The sequence below is a fragment of the Notechis scutatus genome, chromosome 5 (assembly GCF_049901735.1).
Source record: "Notechis scutatus isolate UNSWTSFEM ecotype Mainland chromosome 5, rNotScu1.2, whole genome shotgun sequence".
In the NCBI taxonomy this organism is placed as follows: Eukaryota; Metazoa; Chordata; class Lepidosauria; order Squamata; family Elapidae; genus Notechis; species Notechis scutatus.
In genome coordinates, this window is record NC_142013.1 from 80,089,604 (window position 1) to 80,110,217 (window position 20,614).

At 38.1% G+C, this 20,614-nt stretch overlaps 2 protein-coding genes across 5 annotated transcripts in view; one reads left to right on the forward strand and one right to left on the reverse strand.

Moving 5' to 3' along the window:
- GABRA5 (gamma-aminobutyric acid type A receptor subunit alpha5) overlaps positions 1-9,932 on the reverse strand; it is an 82,561-nt gene extending 72,629 nt beyond the window's left edge. Inside the window, exons 1-2 of the mRNA XM_026666720.2 lie at positions 9,842-9,932; positions 7,832-7,986 (exon numbers count right to left, since the gene is read on the reverse strand). Coding sequence (XP_026522505.1) covers positions 7,832-7,917 — 86 coding nt within the window. The 5' untranslated portion in view covers positions 7,918-7,986; positions 9,842-9,932. The remainder of the gene's footprint in view (positions 1-7,831; positions 7,987-9,841) is intronic.
- GABRB3 (gamma-aminobutyric acid type A receptor subunit beta3) overlaps positions 1-20,614 on the forward strand; it is a 219,233-nt gene that overhangs the window by 59,757 nt on the left and 138,862 nt on the right. The gene's annotated exons all lie outside the window — the stretch shown is intronic.

Sequence of the window (20,614 nt, forward strand, 5' to 3'; positions counted from 1 at the left end):
ATATGTATATAACCCATGAGCCAGTATGATTGGCCTTGAAAAAAACTAAGGCAGGGTAAGTCATGGCTGGGCTCATATCCAGAACTAAAAGCTTACTAGGAAGTGAAAAAAAAAATCCCATATATTCTGTGAAAAAGGCCATGACAAACTACTTCCATGTTGTTGCCAAGAAAATTACATGGAATGTTTGGGTAGTCACCAGGAGTTGACATCACCTAAGATATTGGTGTTTTTTTTTAATAGCCTGAAGCAGTCTAGCATTTTTAGGAAAGAAGAAAGTAACTTCCACAAAGCATTGTTTACCCACAGTGAGGAATAACTGTATGTAGAACTTGATTATTGGTTTTCGTCAAATACGGTTTGCAGGTTTTAAAACAATTTTTTAAAAATTGAAAACTTTCTAATTCAAGGTTATGTAAGATATAATAATTCATTATGAAAACTCAAAAATGTCCATTCTGCTTTGAAATTAATTGATTAATCAGTATTTCTCATCTGAACTTGCTTTACAGTATTGAAGTAAAGAAAAAAAATAGAAGGAAATTCTCCAAGATAAACAAATGTGTTTGTTTTCTTTTGTGGAAATGAGAGATGTGCTCTATATTTCATGGGCTAATGGGTAGCTTGGCTCTACCAGTTAAATTATCTCTTTTTCTCTCTTATTCTGACAACACCCAAAGGTGGGTAAAATCAGTTAGGCTTTGTCACCCACTGCTTTGAAGAAAGTTAGATGTTGCCAGAATTGAAGCAAGGGCAACAGAGGCAGGATAGACAGTAGATTTCCTACCAATAGAGATTTATGCCAATTCAAGGTAACTGGGCTAGTCCTTTGCAGCAAAAAATAATAATACAAGATTGCTAAAACAATAGCAATTCACACATTACTGTGTATTTTTCTGTTTGGTAGTATTATTTAATATCCAATTCATGATTGTCATACTGACTATTTCTCATAAATTAAAAGTGCAAAATGACCCGGATATGCCTCAGAATTAAGTCATGGGAGATCTGTCCAAGAAGAAAGGTCTATTTGTATTACGTCACTATTCTGATCTCTTCTTTATGACAAAATCTTACACATACAGATCTAGAAAAGCAGATCTATCCTCATAACCTTCATCGGATTCATTTCTCCTCTAAAATCAACAGAATTCTAGGTCACCTTAAGGCAGAAGCTTTAGTTTGCTCTTGCTTCATAAACACCCAGGGAACATCTGTTTTATGCATGAAATATCTCTATGGCATGGAATAGTGGATAGTTAGATAGGTGCATGTTTATGTTTCTAATTTTTCCACAGAAAGAAAGATAAATTGCATAGGGGTAATTGTGTAGGTTGATTATAACAGGGACAACAAAATATATTTGACACATTGAAGGCTAGTCAACATAGTTTGCAATTATTCGGTTAATCATCAGTATAACAGAGCCAAATAAGTTTGCTCACAACATCTTAGGTATTGACACCAGAAAACCTCCGAAGATTGCCTCGGGTTGTAATTTTTTATGGGAAATATAATTACAATTTGAAAGTCTTTTTGTTACATGAATTCACACAATGCATTTTCAATCTCTTCTTTTCATTATACTCTTTTTCTTCGATGTTATTTTCTCCCCCACTCCTTGTAAGTGAACCATTCTGAAAATTTGTTTTGTGAGATAGATAGACAGGCAGGCAGGCAGGCAGACATTTGAGTGTTATTTAAATATTATTCACTGTCTAACTACCAACCTTTCTAAGTAGGGATGAGAAAATATTGCTGGGCATTATTTTGCCTCATCCCTTAATTGTCAAGAAAGATACAATTCTTGTTCCAAATGAATTTGTGTGTGGATGCCCAGCCCTGAAATCAAAACCTACCTAATCAAAACCTACCAGTATTGACTGAGGTACATTTTCTTGTATGGTGGAAAGGAAAAATAAATAGATTAAGTAATTAATTAGCTGGAAACTTCAGGGCTAGATCCTCAAAACTAAGGCCATAAAAATGTTCCTAACCTCCAGTTCCACAGACTTTAGGAGTTTAGGATAAGGAGGGACGCTTTTTTAATGTGGAGTTTATGATAAGGAGGGATGCTTTTTTAATGTGCCTAACACAAAGCTCACAGGTGTACTTCCATAGATAGTTGCTCAGGTATAGATGTAGGACCCATGTTTAGATATAGGTATAGATATAGACCTCAGAAATCTTTTTCTGCTCATGCTGGTTCCAAATAGGAAAATCTTGGCAGCAAGGAATTCAACTTTCAATCCTTCATCAATATTTCTGTGGCACTGTCAAGTAAATATATACTTCTATCCACTCACCAAAGGAGGTCTTAGAAAGGTGTGCATGATTATCTCCACAGAGTCTCCAAGCATCAAATTCAACTTGAAAGTTTTACCTTTATAGATACACCACAGATAATTTTGCTAGTGTTTGTGGTGCCTCCAAAACAAGGCATTTGGAAAGCCATAGAGAAGCAGCTTTGAGTCTTCAACAATATTTTCAAATGGTATTTTATTGCCCTCCTACTTAAATCAATGGAAGGTTAAGAAAAAAAAAAAAAGAAAACTATTCAAACCACCACAACAACAAAAACCTAAAAGGACTATTTTGGTTTTTGCTTGCTACTGTCAGTGTGAGATGGCAGGTTATCAAATATGGGGGCTCAACAGCACTGAACGTGGTAATATTCTTATGTCCGTGTCCTGACAAGATTGATGTTAGGTGTAATTATTGTGTTTTGGTTTTGCATGATAACTAATGTAGAGAGACCCTAGATACAAGCATACCACATGGATATTACATCCATGCAGCTTTTTGGCAGCATTATGAAAATAATTTATCATTGCCTTCTTCCAGGAAACGTTGAAACACTCATTAGGTGAGCTAAGAGATAAAAGTTTTCTAAGATTGCCCCATTCAGGTACTAACTAGGATCAACCCTGCTTAGCTTCCAAAATCACCCAGCACAAACTAGGTGCTGAGACCTTCACGATAAATCAAAGTAGATTAATAACTTTTATTTTAATTGCTATAATATTAAACTTAGCTAAAATTAATATGGAGATATTTTTTTCTAACGTTAAGAAATCAGTGTTCATAAAATTAATAGTTAGGATATATATTTCAAATCTATAACACACTCTGATTTGTTAATTTCCAGAACTTGTACATTCCTGCTTTTCTAGCCTAATTGTTAAAATAGACTATTCTACAGCTTACACATTCATTTAAAACAAAGAAGGCATTTCCACTTACTATAAAAGAAAACAAAAAAATCATATATTGCACTGCTTACAATATATTGGTTTTCTGTTTACTACTTTTACAAAATATACCATAAAACAAAAAGTAATTACTGAAATGTCAGGATGTGATAAATGGACACAATTGGTGTCAACTGGTGTATTGAAAATGCTGCTTCAATTTATTAGAGAAACCCTTATGAAGATCTATATGGCTTTTCTACGGAATCCCCAAATATTTCTCAAGGTAGTTACTAAACTGCAGCTAAAAAGAGAACCAAATTCTTTGGCTCAATTATGCAAACTTTCACAAACTCCTGCATTGCTCAATTGCGCATCAGAATAGTCTATAGCCAACAATGCAGTGCATGGAGAATTTCACTCCTGGAGTGGATTAAGAGGAACTGTTTGGCAAATGTTATCCATTTAAAAATGATTTTGCTAAAAACTTTTAAGGACAAATAACACAGACTACAATTGCCTATCTCTGCCAAGCTGATAAAATACTGAAAAGCCTCACTTCCTTTTACTGTTCTTTGAAAAAAGGTTTATCAAAACTTACACAAGAACACTTTTAACTTTTATTTAGAAATCAGTCTTAACTCCTGATGACTTCCTGAACAAGGCTCTACAATTTTCAGAAGTGACATTGCCTGCTTCCTAGTGTAAGAGAAAGTGACTACCCCAAGGTCACCTAGTTTGCTTCGTGCCTAAGGCTGAACTAGAAATTCAGCCTCTTGGTTTCTATCCTGATGCCTTTACCACTACACCAAACTGACTCTCAGTATTCTTAGAAGGAATTAGGAATAATTTATTACATTTCTTATTTTGAATAACTATATTTGTTATCTTATTAACAGTGCTACATACTCCAGAGCAGAATCAGATTTTAACATCACCCAGAAAATGTTTGCTTCTATTAAAATGGTTTACTGGGCTGCTTCAGCAAAAAATATGTAACTATATTTATTGTTCAACAATTTTAAATCAACTGCTCCTTGTCCAGCCTTGAGCAACTATTGTCAATAACCATTCTTATTCCAGTTTTTAAGATTTCCTCTTGAAATTTGTCAACCATACACAAATATCCTCTATTTTTAATTCCTTTTGACTAAGTACGCTCATAAGAACAAGTTGTTCAACACTCCAATTGATTAAAAAATTATAAATGTACTCAAATTTAAAATAAAAAGACATTCAAATAGTGAAGTGGAAGAAAAATCAAAATCTCCCTTCTATACTTATTTTGCCTTTTTAATGGTCATAGCAACTAACAATAAAAATCAGTACAGAACTGAAAGTTATGACTTCTTGTAACGTATCTTAATAAAAGCAGTTTGGTGGGGCTTCAATGAACACTAGATAGACACTTCTAACCTTCAGCTTCAGGTTAGGTAAAATGACTATTAAATCAACACATTTTTGTAATCACATAATGCCCATAGTATGAATAGGATGTGGCTCATTACTTTCCCTTTTGGGGACTAAACATTTTATTGTCTCTGGACTACAGCTCACCTCAGACCACTCTTCCTGAACTTCATTCATTTTGCTTTTTCACTGATATATTTGAGAACCAGGAGAGTGATCCAGTTACTGTATTTCTTTTAAGCCTATGTTTTATTACATGTATCCCTTCCCAGTCCCTGGACAAATGGAATATGCCTCTCCTTGCAAGAATACAACCAAACAACTAGGCCAGGGGTCCCCAAATTTGGCAACTTTAAGAAGTTGGGAGTTGAAGTCCACAAGTCTTAAAGTTGCCAAGTTTGGAGACCACTGAACTAGGCAAATAAACTATATTCAGCTGGGACCAGTGATGACAGTTGAATTAGGACACCACACCTATGTGAACTAACAATAGAAACTGTTGTTTCATCCCACAATGGCTTCTTTCACTGACTCTCAAATGGGAGCTTTCTAATAGGCTTCCACTGAGACAATAGTGCTCAACCACTTGACTTTCATTCTATCTACTTTCAACTGGGACATGTAATGCCACCAGCTGAAAAGTCACAGGACAAGCCAGGCACAATGAAAATATATGTTACCTTTTCAAATTATCTAGAACTTGTTAAGTGATCTTTATTATAACACTATTCTTTTCGACTGATTTCCACTAACTAGTGGGGGGGGAAACATTTATTTATTTTAAAATTAAAAGCTTTTCAATATATTTCTCATTAAAACCTAAATTCCTACTAAAATTCTTCAGATTATAAAACCCACTCAAGATCCTCCTGCTAAAAAAAACAACAACAGCAGAAGTAGGAATGCTTTAAAGATTGTCATTTTCTTTTCTACACATAATTAAAGTATTCTCTAAGGGGTTTGTGACAAGTATCAATGTAGAGAAAAATGAAAAGTACCTGAAAGGAAAGGAGACATGGAGGAGGGGAAAGTGGAGACTGTTTAAAGTAATTAGAACACACTTGGTTATTTCACAGTCCCCAGGCCACATCCAGCACTGTCCAGCCCACAGGAGGTTAATCAGAGATTATAAATCAGTGTAAATAGGAATATACCTTGTACACAATACAACTAAATTGCTTTTATTTTGAAGCTGACCGCTACTTTTTTTCCAATTCACGCATGTACACACCTACACACCTTCACTGCAATGTATTGGTCCTACTGGTTTGGCCCGCCACAACAATCCCAGTTTCTCAAGTGTCCCCCTGTCCACCCTTAACTTAGGACATTTTATGTTATCTTATAGAAGAGCCCCATACATATCTAATTAGAACTATGTCATATTATTAGAATTTTTTTTTTGCAACCTTTCCTTTTAGATAGACCAATGTGACCTCAGAATTTAAGCGTGTACAGGTAAACCTTGACTTACAACCACAACTGAGATCAAAATTTATGTTGCTAAGTGAGAAATTTGTGAAGTGAGTTTTGCTCCATTTGATTTTTTTTTGTCACTGAATCACTGCAGTTGTTAAATTAGTAACAGGGTTGTTAAGTGAACCTGGTTTACCCATTGACTTTGCTGCTCAGAAGGTTGTAAAGGCTGATCACATGACCCAGGATATTGCAACCATCATAAATGTGAGTCAGATGTCGAGCATCCAAATATAAATCACGTGACGATGGGGATGCTGCAATGGCCATAACTGTGAAAAATGGTCAAAAGTGACTTTTTTTTAGTGCTGCTGTAACCTCAAACAGTCACTAAATGAATTGTTGTAAGTTGAGGACTACCTGTATTGAGATCTACTAACATCATTTGCTTAAGGCTTATTTCTTGTAATTATTGAGAAAGGCAATGGCAAATCACTTCTGGAAAACTTTGCCAAGAAAACTGCAGAGACTTATCCAGGCAATTTCCGACAATCGGAAATGATTGAACAAAAAAAGAAAAGAAAAGAAAAATTAGTGATCGCTGCACAACATCACAACTTCCTTCCCTCAATCTAAAGCTTGACATTTGGCAACACTTTTCTATCCAGATGATTTACACGGTAGCACTGACTTTTGTAATCCCAATGCAGTAAAATACTAGAATGCATACCTAAGATGTCTTAACCAGAAATCAGTGAATATCTTACTATCCCATAAATCATTCGTGTACAGTATACCCCTGTCCTAGGCAAAACTCAACAAAATTAACTGTTCTATATATAACACTAATTCTCATGGTCATTAAGTCTGTCTCGTCTTACAATTCTCATGCCTGCTAGCCAGTCTTTGTCCTACCGCAAGGAAATAATCCTGATTCTGGAGAAGTGGATAGAAATGCCCTCAACAGAAAGAATGGACACAAAAGGAAATTGTTCCATTGGTATTTCTTTGATATCCTCATTATAGTGATTTATTCCATCTCTGTCCCATACTGTTTTCATAATCATTACATTACACTGCGAGAGAACAGAACAGGCAGAAACTGGGCGAGATGTAACTGCATCGAAAGCTTGGAAACCACCAGAGCTCACCACCAGAAGAACAGAAAGTGCATTTATAAGCAACTGTCACTAGTAGGCAACAAGTGAAGGATAAGCTATTAAACATCTACTAACAAAACTTGTAACAATTTGCTGAATAAGAAGAATGGTCGTATAAATATTTTAAATGAATAAAAATAAAAATGTGATACATATATTCAGGGAACATGCATCTCTTGGTAATGTGTCCATTTCCTTTCTGAACAGGAGGGAAGCTGGAGAGAAAGCAAATGAGCAAGACATACTATTCTGGTTGCTGTAACTTTCAAAATACAGACTACCTACTAATTAACTAACATTCTCTTTCTAATAACTACCATGAGCTAGATACATCGAACAATGTTGGAGTAGAAATACTAATATGTACTTTATTTGATATCAGTTTTATGAATTACATCTGACTTGCTTTCAGAATATGCCCATCTTATTGCTGTTTTACAGTTGAGTAAAATTGTAAACAGTTTGTCCCAAACTCTTCCCTTCTGTCATTGAGGGCCATAAAATGTATTACGATATTTCTCTTAGGTCTTTTTTATTTTTAAAGAAGCCGTGGTTTTTATATACATTAAAAAGCAAAAAGAAACTTTGAAATCCTGCAGTTTGGCAAAGATTTACTAAACTATACTTTTAGAAAGTCATTTAGTGAATACTTACCCAAAATGACTGACTAAATCCATGGAAATCCAAAGAAGAAAACAGTTTTTGATCATGATAAAATCAGGAAGCATCCCATTGTCCATTCCCAATGAAATTGTTAATAGAATTGGCTGATTTTGTTGTAGTGTGCCTTTATCACCTTTGTTCTGGAGCTGCATGAAATAAGAGTGCCACACTGTAAATGCTTAGTTCAATGCAATTAATACGCTAGATTTCAAGCAATACATACTACAGTATTTGTCCAATCAATCAAGGGTCTATTCAAGATATCTGGATGACCAAACCAGTGTGAGGTGATGTAAGTCTCATCCTATTTGAAAGATCCATATATTAATTAAATCACCTGGCCCATCTGAATCACAAGTACAATTGGATCTTTGGGGCTACACTCTACCTAGATGACTATCCAGATATACAATATAAAACTTATTTCTTATTCACATCAATCAGATAAATAAGGAATACACCCTTTTCTGATTGGAACGTCTATTTTTACAAAATGGCTGTTTAATCCATCCTTTGTCTCTTTATTTCTGTATGGATGCTGTGTGTGTGCACACACTACATAAAAATCATTCTTTTGGCTTACTTATTTTCTCAGTTTTAGAAAGGTGGCTCATCTGCCCTGAAATTCAGGATGCCAACATACAGCGCTGTCTTAAATAAAACAAAGGCCATACTGATATTTGCTTTAGCAGTGTATCACACAGGAAGGGCGGAGAAAGGAGAAAAGGACAATACCTGAGCCCCAAATTGAGTGGTTGCTTCCCTACTTGTTTGATCCCTAAGGAGCAGGCTAATTGTAACTGGGTTGCTCAGAAACATCTTAATGGCTCCAGAATTGTCATAGTTTGCTGGAGATACTATGCACTGAATGCCAGGGATGTGTGTGCGAAGGGCTTTTTTTTTTTTTTTAAAGTGATGTGGCAGCCATCAATCTCTGGAAACCGTCAAGTGACAACAGAGATTGATGGAAGGACTCGGCCTCTTTTAAAATTAAAACAAAACGCTTTTCCGATCAGGTTTACTTGTCGGCGACGTTGCCTCGCTTAGAAACGATCTCCAGTTCTCTGCCTCCTTCACACTCTGGAATCGTGGATAGGCGCCTTCATACACACACCCACACATACACACCAGCGCTCTGCTCCGTGGGCACCCTCTCCCCCTCTTCATCCCCCTCCCCTCTTCCTCGGTCAGCGAAAGAGGGCTTTGCAGAACCGCAGCCTTCCTAGGCTCCTTTCCTAGCCCTTCCCGCGTCCTAAAATTCACTTACCCGCCTCTCGCCAGAGCCCTGGCTGATCCCCCTCCCCGGGTTATGCGCACAAAATCTCTCCAACCCAACCACCACCACCACCTCAATAGGAACGCACCTCCTCGGACCGACCGGGAACGGGCTGGGCCCGCGGCCAGATCCAGTCGCACCGTCCGGTTGGCGGCTTTTGGGTATCCTGCGGTTGCACCTGCTGTTGCTGTTGCTGCTTCACCTCAGCGCCCAGCGCTGCAATGAAGCCGCTCGGACGGCTCACGCTTCCCGCCCGCCAACCTCCCTTGGCCCCCCGCGGGCGCTCCCAACTCCTACAAACTCCTGCAGAAGTGCAACTCGAGGAGGGTCGGCCGCCATCCCCGAGGGCGGCCCGGCTGCGCTCTTCCCCCTTTTCTGCAAAGCGAAGAGGGTAGGCTCTCCTCATTCGCCCCGACCAAAACTCTCCCTGCCCTTCCTCACCATCCGGAGCGTCGAAGAGATTCCCCCCAACAGGCGGAGGGAGTGGCCCCCGTCGAAACCAAAACGGGCCCTTGGAGGAACCGGATTTGCTCCCAAATATGCGGAGCTGCTCTCTTGCCTTCGGGCCGGAGGAAGGTCTGCCGGTCGCCGGCTCTGTCCGACTCCGCATCTCCCCTCCTTTCGTGGCCAGCCGCCATCCCCCCCGACAGAATAGCGCAAAGGCTCCCGCCAATTCATCACCCGGGGTTAAAAAAAAATAAAATAGTAATAATGGGTCGGCTTACCAACTGGCCGCGCGAATTGCGCCTCTCTCCGCGATCGCTTTCCGCTAGGGCTGCCGCCGGTGAATTCGAAGCTGATACTACTACCGGTGACAAAACATCTTCGTCCCCCCCCCCACCCCCCCAGGCTTTCCCCCCCCCCGAAGAAATCCCGGGAAGGGCGTTAGTTGCTTTGATGCGAGCGGCCTCCCATTTTCCAGGGCTCCCGGCGATTCCTCCTCTCTCTTTCCTTCGCCTCGGATCTTCCCCGATCCCCGCTAGCCTTTCCCTCGTACTCTCCACATGGCTATTCCTGGACTGGCAGAAGAACGACTGCCGCGCGGCGCGGCGCCGACAGAGGCCGCTGCAAGAGGAGCAAAAATAGTTCATCTTAATTGCTGCGCCCCTATTTTTACATACGTAAAAAAGCTGCTTAGCCAAGCGCTCCCGGAGTGCTATTGTTTCGAGGACGGAGGATTCCGAAGGCGGAGGGTAGTTTGTGCACCCTTTGTTTGGGATTCTTCAGTTAGGGTAGACCCAGGTTGACAGGACTGAAGTGCGGTTTTTAAGAATCCGTAGCCTCTCGACCGATAGGTGCGGATAAGAGAAATACTATAGGAAATTAGAACGCTGGATTCATATCGTTTTCTTATGTCCTCACACGATTTAGCCTGTTCGCTATTTGAGGTGTGTGTGTGTGTGTCACATAACAAGATTGTGCCGTCAGAGGGATAATGAATATCCCCAGCAGATGAGATTGGTGGATTGTTTTGGGCAGAAGGAATGGTTAGTGAAACGATAACAGCTTATCAGTCCCAAGTACTTGAGGGAAATGAAACTCCACGAATGTACGTTACTTTGGAATTTGCTCTATATTACTTTTAAATAAATACTTACAATTTAGTTCTAAGTAAATATTTGTAGCAGTATTCTGTCATTCCAGTTGCACTTCAGTCAACATTCTGGATGTAAATTTCCAAATTCAAACAAATCTGGACACACTTTCTTCAGAAGTGCAGCAGCCATAATTCTGTTTCTTCTAGGTCAGAGAGGAGCAAAGGAGAGTGTGAGCCACAGGCCCTACTCCACCAACGACACTACTACATCATCACCCGTTTAGTACAGGACTTCCTGGGTCACCCTTCCTTTGGGATCATGCAGGTTCTGTTAGCCAGAAGATTCCTCAGTTTCTTATAATCCCAGCTCTTTGTCTCTGGATAGAACTCAGTTTGAAGTGTAATTTTGAATTGAACAGCAAAGCCTTTTTCTTAAAAATATTGTTGCATTGTCTAATAACCAAATCTGTTTTCAAAGGATGGAATGGGATATAGATGAATGCATTTCTTGCTATGGTCATATGCTATGATCTCAGCCTTAGAAAACAAAGTAAGATGGTTTGGCAGACTTCCTAGAGAAAGCAACAGTGGGATTATACAGTATAATCCTGGCATAGCTCTTCTTTTGGCCCTCTTTACATCTCCCAACTATCCCTCTTTGTATAATAATCCTTTGTAACTCTCAGTTCACAGGAGGTGTGGGAACCTGAGATATATTTTAGTCCCCACTTTTCTTTTTGTCCTGGTTACTTCTGCTAGCAAATTATAGTTTGGTTCACATATTACAAACCTTGTATGTTTGATGAAGTCAGCTACTGCAGAGTCGTATGTTTTGTGATATGTTACTTGGCAATAGTTAATTTGCTGCCCATGACCTCCTTATTTAAAGCATGGCTTACTGCTTATGGCTTACATGTCTCTATGAAACTCTAGAAATATACATAAAATGGTCAGTATCTGAATTGATTTCATTGTATGAAAAGACCTTCCATCCCAGGAGCTCTAGCTTAGTGACAGAACACATCCTTAGAAACAGAAGGTCCCTGACATTTCCAAAGGCTTCGGGAAGAGCCATCACTGAAATCTCAGAAAACTGTTACCTGTAAGTAGACAATGTATGTTCAGGCAGAATTGGGACAACCTACAGTACCAGTTAGAAGATAGCAGGTGCTCTGAATTGGTGTAACTGGAAGAAACGAGAGCAAAAAAATCACCTCAATTAGCATGGAAGTAGTCACTTCTTGGGAGGGGGGGAGGTTTATCATGTCCTCAAGCATTGAGTGGTCTGACAATTGAGTAACTTTTTGTCCAAAGAACTAAGAGTATTGTTCTGAGAGGGGATAAATTCCCATTCATGGTGGAAGCATAGGCATCTTTAAGCTGGAATTATTTCTGGAAAAAAATGCTGACAATTGCACTGAAAGTATATATTCTGGAATGAACCCCAAATGCTTATTCTTCACTAAGGCTGTAGCCCTCTTCTGGAAACTACTCACTGAACTACTTGTGAAGGGAATCAGGATTCTGGAAGATGCTGCTTGAGTCACCTTTATGACAAATTGGCCCATGAACTATGCTCATTTCTGTAACTTTGAATCCTGCAAGAACCTATTTTCCGTTATATCTTTCACCAAGGTATGGTGGCTTAATAGGTACATCTACACCTGTCAATACGAAAAATATATTAACAGTAACTTGCTATCAGACACAGTCCATGACCATTTTTTCATAATGGCATCCCTTAAGAATATTCATCTCTTTCTGTAAAACTGTCCATTGGCCTCAGAGAGATTTGAGTGCTTGACATTAAAACTTCTCCTCTTTTTCCAAAGTTCAACGTGCATTGATTTCTTTGTGAGATTGCATAGACTTAATTTAGGTGTCCCTGCATTCTTACTGTTTCAGTTTGCTCTCCTCTTGCTTATAGATATGCTTATCATAAACTCCATTATCTAACATGTATATATATATAAAATTCACTAAGATTACTATTGTTATTATTTTTAAAAAATGAAAACCAAGGAAGGCGAGAATCTTTGCTATAGGTAAACATTTATAAACATCTAAATTTAAAGGCAAGTGAATGAAGCAGTCTCAAACTAATAGTGCTACCAACTCTATGTTAGCATGTTCAGAACTGAAAATATTAAAATCCATACAATTAAAAATAAAGTCTACACAGATATTCCAATTTCATATTCTAGTATGAACTTAAATTATTCATATGAAAAATATTGGGAACTGTTACATAGACATTTATTTTAAAATATGAACTTGCTCTCAAGTGTGTATCATTTAGAACAGGGGTGTCAAACTCGCGTCATCACGGTGGTATCACGTGATGTATAAGGACTTTCCCCACTTGGCTAAACTGGGTGGGGGCGGAGCCAGCATTAATGGTGGGATTTTAAAAAAATTACTACCAGTTCTGTGGGCTGGCTTGGTGGGCATGGCAGGGGAAGGATACTGTAAAATCTCCAGTCAGACTATCGGTTCTCCAGAACTGGTCAGAACCTGCTGAATACCACCTCTGGCCAGCATGTGACACATCCAGCCCATGGGCCACGAGTTTGACAGCCCTGATTTAGAACAACAGTGCAATTATAAAGAAAAAAGGGGCATAAGGATAGCTCTATTGTTTACTAATTTCTGAATATTAACTGGAGACATAGGGTCTCAATGAAAAGTATGAGTGTCCAGTTGAAAAGCAAACACCATTTTGGCTTGCAGCCTAATATTATAATCTTGAAAGAAATCTCTTGAAGGAAAGTATGAATTATTGTTAATAGTTTTAACAATAAAAATATTGTTAAAGTGACAAGATCCAGTTTGCATCACAATTATCTTACCTGTTACTTTACACTCTTATAGAATGTCTTGAAGCGTAAACACAGTTGAGAGCAGTTTTACACATTTATGTAATGACACGATAGCTGTAATTATTAGATGACAGGCTTAAATATTACAACCCAGGTCAGACTTAGGCCTGCTTTAAAGAGTCCTTGTTACCAACTGGGCTAAACAAATCTGTACGCAGCATTCATGGCTTTAAATGTTTACAGAGTCTGTCACATAGCAGTTAAGACTGACAAATGATTATGAATGCATGTGAGTTATAGGTGTTCAGGACTACATTTGTTAAAATAGCTGTGCTTCGAAGGAGGCAAATTCCTGTTATTCAAACCACCAGAGACAAACAGGAAGATGCATTATCTCAATTGTGTAACTCTAATGAGAAAAAAACCCCTAGTTTTTAAAAACTCTTTAAATAGGATCTTTTTAGTGTCTAGACCATGGGATCAAATGAATCTTCAACCAGTTTTCCACTTTCATTTAATAAATGTAAATCAGCCTATCCTAGATTTTAAATGTAGGTTAGATGAGATAGTAAGAAAGAAAATGACCTTTATCATTAAATACAAAATGCAAATATGGGAACTGGCCTAGAATTTTGTTTTCTGAATCCTAAGAGAATCCCAGTGTCTTGATTTAATTCTCATCTGTTTCGACTTTGATCTGGTCTCAACATTTCACTTCTTTTAATGTGTCAGATCTCCCCTCCCCTTTTTTCTTAAGCACATAGTTTAGATGAATATTCATGTGACAAATAAGAGAAACCATTAGCAAGAAAGATTCTAGAAACTGGATGACAGCTATAATGTCAAAGCTTGTGGATTTTTTTTAACTTTTCAAAGAAAATGGAAAAGTTCACCCCACTGCAAAACAGAACATTTGATAAATATCAACTTAATTTTAGGAGCTTGTTCTTGCCATGATAGCTACCATCTTACAGGCACATATTGCTAAATCCCATCTGTTCAGTCCGCATTTTCCTCCTGTTACTTAGCATGAAACGTGACATATAAATCTATGCAGTTTATACCTGGACCATTAGAGGGTACTATTGTCCTATAGAAACCTATGATGAAGGAAAAGAGAGAGAGGGTGTTTTGCGCCTCAGAGACTGTTGCAGATACCAGTAAGGCTGTTTGGACAGGCGGTGGAGCACTTACTCTGCCTATGGTGGATAATCTATTCTGTGCAGAAATCTGAAACCTGTGCAGACGTGCATATCACTCTATAATTGTGTCAATAAACAAGCAAAAGACAAAAAGCAATTTATCAACGTCAAAGGAATACTACATACATTTCATTGTATATCATCTGATTATTGTTTCCAATCCTAGAGATAAAATACATGTTCCAATTTTTTATTTAGGCATTTATGGCTTGTTATTTATTGCTTAGGAAGAAAAAAAAAGTTTATGGCTTAGATGGAAGCCATTCATAGATTAAGCACATACACTCAAATGACAGATTACCATGCCTGAATAGCTTTGCCCTATGGATTCTAAGCAGTATATTTTATATTTCCATTACGTTTCAACCCTTCCATTCTAAAGTAACTTTTGACAGCTGTTTTATCATGAGATAATTGTACTTCAAACATTTTATTCAGAAGGCGATATGGATGGACTCCAAGAAAGGGTGATGATGTTAAAAAACATTGAGAAGCAGTTTTCAAGCTATTTATTCTAGAGTAGAGCAGAAGGCAAGAACAGTCGGAAAGAGCCTAATAAAAAGACAAAGTGGCTGGATTCTACCCTGTTGACCCAGGCATAAGGTTACAGCAACTCAATGAAAGCAATTACTAGCAGATAATCCTGTTGATATGTCCATTGTGCCACCAGGCAGCAACTATGTCAGAACAGCACCAAAAAGGGACCATAAAAAAGAGGATAATTTCTATCTAATAGGGGTTAAATGAAATACTTTCAGAAAGTTTAGCTTATTTTTTGTTGCGGTTGTTGTTGAGAGGAGAAAACATTTGGCCATGATACATTTTTTTTCTTAGCCCCTCAGCTGGTGATACAACATTTACCGGTATTTCAGAGATTTGTTAAAGAACACCCGGATGGATAAAGAGTTATTCATTTGCTTCATTATCTCACTTCCTAGATATGAGTGACATTTGTGAATTGCTAAAATGGGATGATATTCCTCTGATGTTTTGATAAGGAAATATTCTCCGCCAGAGGCCATGTGGTCCACATAGGCTTCATTTTTGATACCAAAGTAACAACTTAACTACTGACAGATAATCCTACAAAGTGAAGTCTGATCAAGTGAATGAACAACAGAAAGACTTGATTTGCCTCTGTGCCACTAGCTGTATCTGACTGTTTAAGGAGAAATGAATATGTTTTTTGTGATCAAGAAAGAAAAGTTGTACCTTGTCCCAGCTCCTGTGAAACATACAAGAGCACGTAAAAAAAAATTGATAATATAAACTGCAAAACTATGTTCTATATTTCTATATCCTAGAAAAATGATATTTTTGCCAAAAATACAGCATTTTCTCAATTATGGTTAAATTCCCATCTTATTTAGGGATGTATGGATTAGTAAAGGGTTGGCTTGTTTTGCTGTTTGTTTTAGGCAAAATGCCACAAAATTTTGGAAAAATTAAAAAAAATGCAAATGTTTTCATTAGCCAATCTTTCCAATAGTATCTGCCCATTTACACAGCTTTTCTGATTTATTGATTTTAAAGATACTCTCGTTCCTAAAAGCCTTTTTAATGGTAGTTAGTAGAATTCCAGGGAGGGAGGGTTATTGTGCAAATATTCTCAATATAAGTATTTCTAATTGACACAAAGACATGCACCTTTTGATAGAAAAATGTGGCTTGCCAATCTTTAGAAAAATTAAGTGTATGGTTGCAGATTCATATCATTGCACAAATACATCTGAAATAGAAGTTTTGACTCTGGAATTTTATAGGAAATTGCATTCGCTTCTTTTGCATTATTAATCATGACTAGTAGATTACTGAGATAGTAGATTTAGTTTAGTTTAGTTTATTGTCACTGCACTTCGTACAACGAAATCAAACACCATCTTCAGTGCACATCATGACCATGAAAATAAACACAAATACACATCCTTTACGCTCCACACATTGAATTGAAAACCCCTAACACCACACCAACACTGCACTATACAGTAGAATTCAACAGAGCTAATGCCCTGGTATAGAAGCTGTTTTTCAGCCTATTTATCCTTGTTTTTATTATTCTGTACCGTCTGCCAGATGGTAATAGTTCAAAAAAAAGGGTTCTCAGGATGAGATGGATCTTTGAGAATGTTTTGAACTTTCTTAAGGCAGTGGGTGCTATAAAGCTCTTCCAAAGAGGGAAGAGGGCAACCAATGATCTGGGCAATGACGTTAAGTGCTGTCCTATCTGCCACAGTGCAATTGGCAAACCATACAGAGGTGCAGTATGTTAAAATGCTCTCTATGGTGCAGCAGTAGAAGGTCACCAGCAGTTTTTCATTCAGCCGTTGTTTCCTGAGAAGTCTCAGGTAGTATATTATCTGCTGAGTCCTTTTGACCAGGGCTGCAATGTGGGCACCCCAGGTCAGGTCCTCTTTTAGGGTAACACCCAGAAACTTAAAACTGGCCACTTGCTCCACTTGGTCTCCATTGATAAGCAAGGGCTGGATGTCTGATCTGTTCCTTCTGTAGTCCACTATAAACTCCTTGGTCTTATTGGTGTTGAGGACCAAATTATTGTCCTCACACCACGAAAGCAACCGGTCCACCTCATTTCGGTAGGCAGACTCATCCCCCTGAAGATGAGTCCCACCACTCTTGTATCGTTTTCAAATTTAGTAATAGTATTACTAGCGTGAGTGGGAATGCAGTCATGCACATAAAGAGTATAGAATAAGGGACTCAACACGCAACACTGTGGTGTACCAGTGTTAAGAATAAGAGCTGAAGAGGTATCATTACCTAATCTGATACTCTGTGAGCAGCCAGGCAGGAAATCCATAATCCAAAGGCAGATTGAATAAGAAAGTCCAAGATCCAGAAGTTTAGACATTAGTCTGTGTGGCAGAATTGTGTTAAATGCAGAACTAAAATCTACAAAAAGCATCCTCACGTAGCCCCCCTGCTGTTCTAGATGAGTCAGAGCAATGTGAAGAGTGATGGCTATAGCATCCTCTGTAGATCTATTTCTTCTGTATGCAAACTGGTGTTTATCAAACATATGCAGAAGACCAGAAATGATGTGCCGGCAGGCCAATTTCTCAAAACACTTCATGATGTGAGTGAGTTGATAGGAGTGAGTGATAGGAGTGAGTTCCACTGGTCTGTAATCGTTGAGGTTATTGATAGGGAACTTCTTTGGCAGCAGAACAATGGTGGAAGCCTTCAAACAAGATGGAATAGTGGACTGGGATAAAGACCAATTGAAGATCCTGGTAAAGACTCCAACCGACTGATCAGCACAGTCTGATTTCAACAACAATGTGGTCAGATAGGCTTTTTGAGCCAGGAGGCTTATATGAGAAATTTTGGGTGAAACCCATTTTGATATTCAAGCTCCTCGTCCCTGATGGAGGCCACCACTTTCAAAGTCATAATTCCCATCTTCCCACCTTCAAAGAAGTTTAAGAATGCAGAATCAAGGAAGGGCTGTTAACAACTCATCTGAGAAGAACTGATGATTAGTTACACCAATCATTTAAAACAGCTTCCATGTAGGCCCCAAGAAATGAAGATGTGGACTCCAAATTCTGTTCCAGTTTCCATTTTATTAGGTTACTGAATTGCTTTGTGTAGCATTCAGCTGCTGAGGAAAAAAAACATTAAAAAGTATGGTACAACAAATACTCACCTCTAACAGAAGACAGTCAGCTATCAGAATCCATTTGGAACTATTTGAGATTGTTTCCTGCTTCACTTTCCTTACCATGCTTAGGTGTGCAATTGGTAATACTCTTGTGCTCGTAGAATGGTGTCTGAAGAGCAGTGACAATGTACTGCACCTTGTTATAAAATAAATTGTTCCTCTGAATTTACCTCTTTTAGGTTCCTTCATTGTAAGCATTGCTGCTGATACTCATCTTCTAACTGGAGGGACAGCTTCCTGTTGTCTACCCCAGTGAGTCCTCCAAGTGAGTTCTAGAAATGTTGAGGAAACTACAGTAACTGATTTAATCCCAGTGAATGTTGGACTGCACAAATATTTGGTGCTCTGATGGTTTGTAATCTGGGAGCCTCTTGACAATGTCTGTGAATCCACAATATAGAAATGGCAGTTGAGCATGCCAGCAAAAAGTTGACAACACAACTTGACGCTTGTGCTTCTGTGCAATAATATTTTGGGGGTAAGATAGTGTGATCTGATGTAATCAGAGCCTGACCTGACATTCTGAGCAGCTAAAAATTATTAACAGAAATACAAGGGGAACATGATAAAATTGTTAGATATGGGGTTGATAATCAGGCTAAACTCAAAGGCCTTCCAGAAGAATCATGTTTTCACCCTGGGCAAATCTACAACACTCTGGGCAATGAAACATGAGCATCTGGATTCAGGATACAGCCATGCAGCTGGAAGAATGGTGCAACAGCAGCATGTCTAGTTTGTCCTTTAGATCAGTAAGACATCACAGTTGACCCGCAAGATAGCATCCCCCACAACAGGAAGGCTCTTTCCGGCATCCAGTTGCCATGTCATCTCTTCTGCCCCAAAGTTGGGATTAATTCAAGCCATGAAACCCAGCTGGATAGATCTCAGTGAGGAGGAACACCTCTCTTTGTCCAGCCAGACCTCAATATATAGCATTTAATTTCAAGTGATGAGATGTGATTCATAGTCACAAAAGCAACCCAGGGATACTTTAAAAAATTTAATAGCTCATCGTACAAATGAATTGATAAAAACACCCAATCCTAACAATAACAAAACATAGTACACCATGTAAGGGTTGTACAAATACAATTAACATATTACATATTGAATGAAGGTTCACACATCACACTGATCCAAAGCTTGCTGGAAAAACCTTTCCCATAACTTTTTTAAAAAACAGCAGGTTTTTCCACTAGGGAGCTTAATGTTTCCCATAAAGATCTTGTACAAAGGCTCATGATGTTCCTTTAGAGAAATGTTGTTGTATTTGTCAGCACTGTTATTTACCAATTGTTTGCTGACTTCTGAATCTTCTTAGCCATGGGGGTATTTTTGCCAGAACTGTCTGGTAAGTAATTACTTTCTTGGGTTCATGTAGGCTTTTGCTTTGAGAATCAATGAGAGTATCTTGTCATCAAATGGTCTTTTTGAATGGCCTTTTGGTATGGGTGTTCTCTCATATCTCTTTTGACTTCACATTATGAGTCCAAAATGTTTAAGTTTAGCTTCATTATTAGTGTTTCCAATGAACAACCTGGTTTTACTTCAACCAGTATTAAATTATGCAATATTTTTATTTAATACTTGTTTCTGAAGACTTTTGCTTGATTAGTTTTGTTAATGTTTGGAAGGCTATTAGGCTTCAATTAAACTTCTCATGTTGGTTTGATGACATAATTCTTGTATTGCATTACTTGCTAAATTGTGACTCAGATGCAGCATAACAGTTTTTTTATTTCTTTTGCTGATTAGTGCTAATCATAATTGGTGACAAAAGTTTTCCACAAATAGGATGTTCTGTGTAAACTTTAATGTTGACCTGTCATTCTGCATTTATTGCATCTAGAAAAAAATGTAGAACAAATAATTTGTAAAACTGCAGAGATATTTATATTAAAGCCCTTTTATTTATATTAAAGTTTCATTTTTCATTTATTGGCATGTGCTCAGTTGAAAATGAATGCATACTGCAGTTTTACATTCCACTGAGGTCATACAGATTAGAATACTTTAATTAATATATTATCCCCTAATATATTTAGGGGAAAGAGTTCAACTGAATCAATCCATAATTACAAGTATTGAAATTAGATTTCCTTTCATAAACTTTACTAGCCAAGTTGCAAATTAACGCATGCTACATTTTGAACTAATGAAAATGGAAAAGTGATGTGGCTTTGAATCACAAGAGTGATTAAGTGACCATATTTAATATGTGAATATAATGATGCTAATGTGTGTGTGTGTGTGTG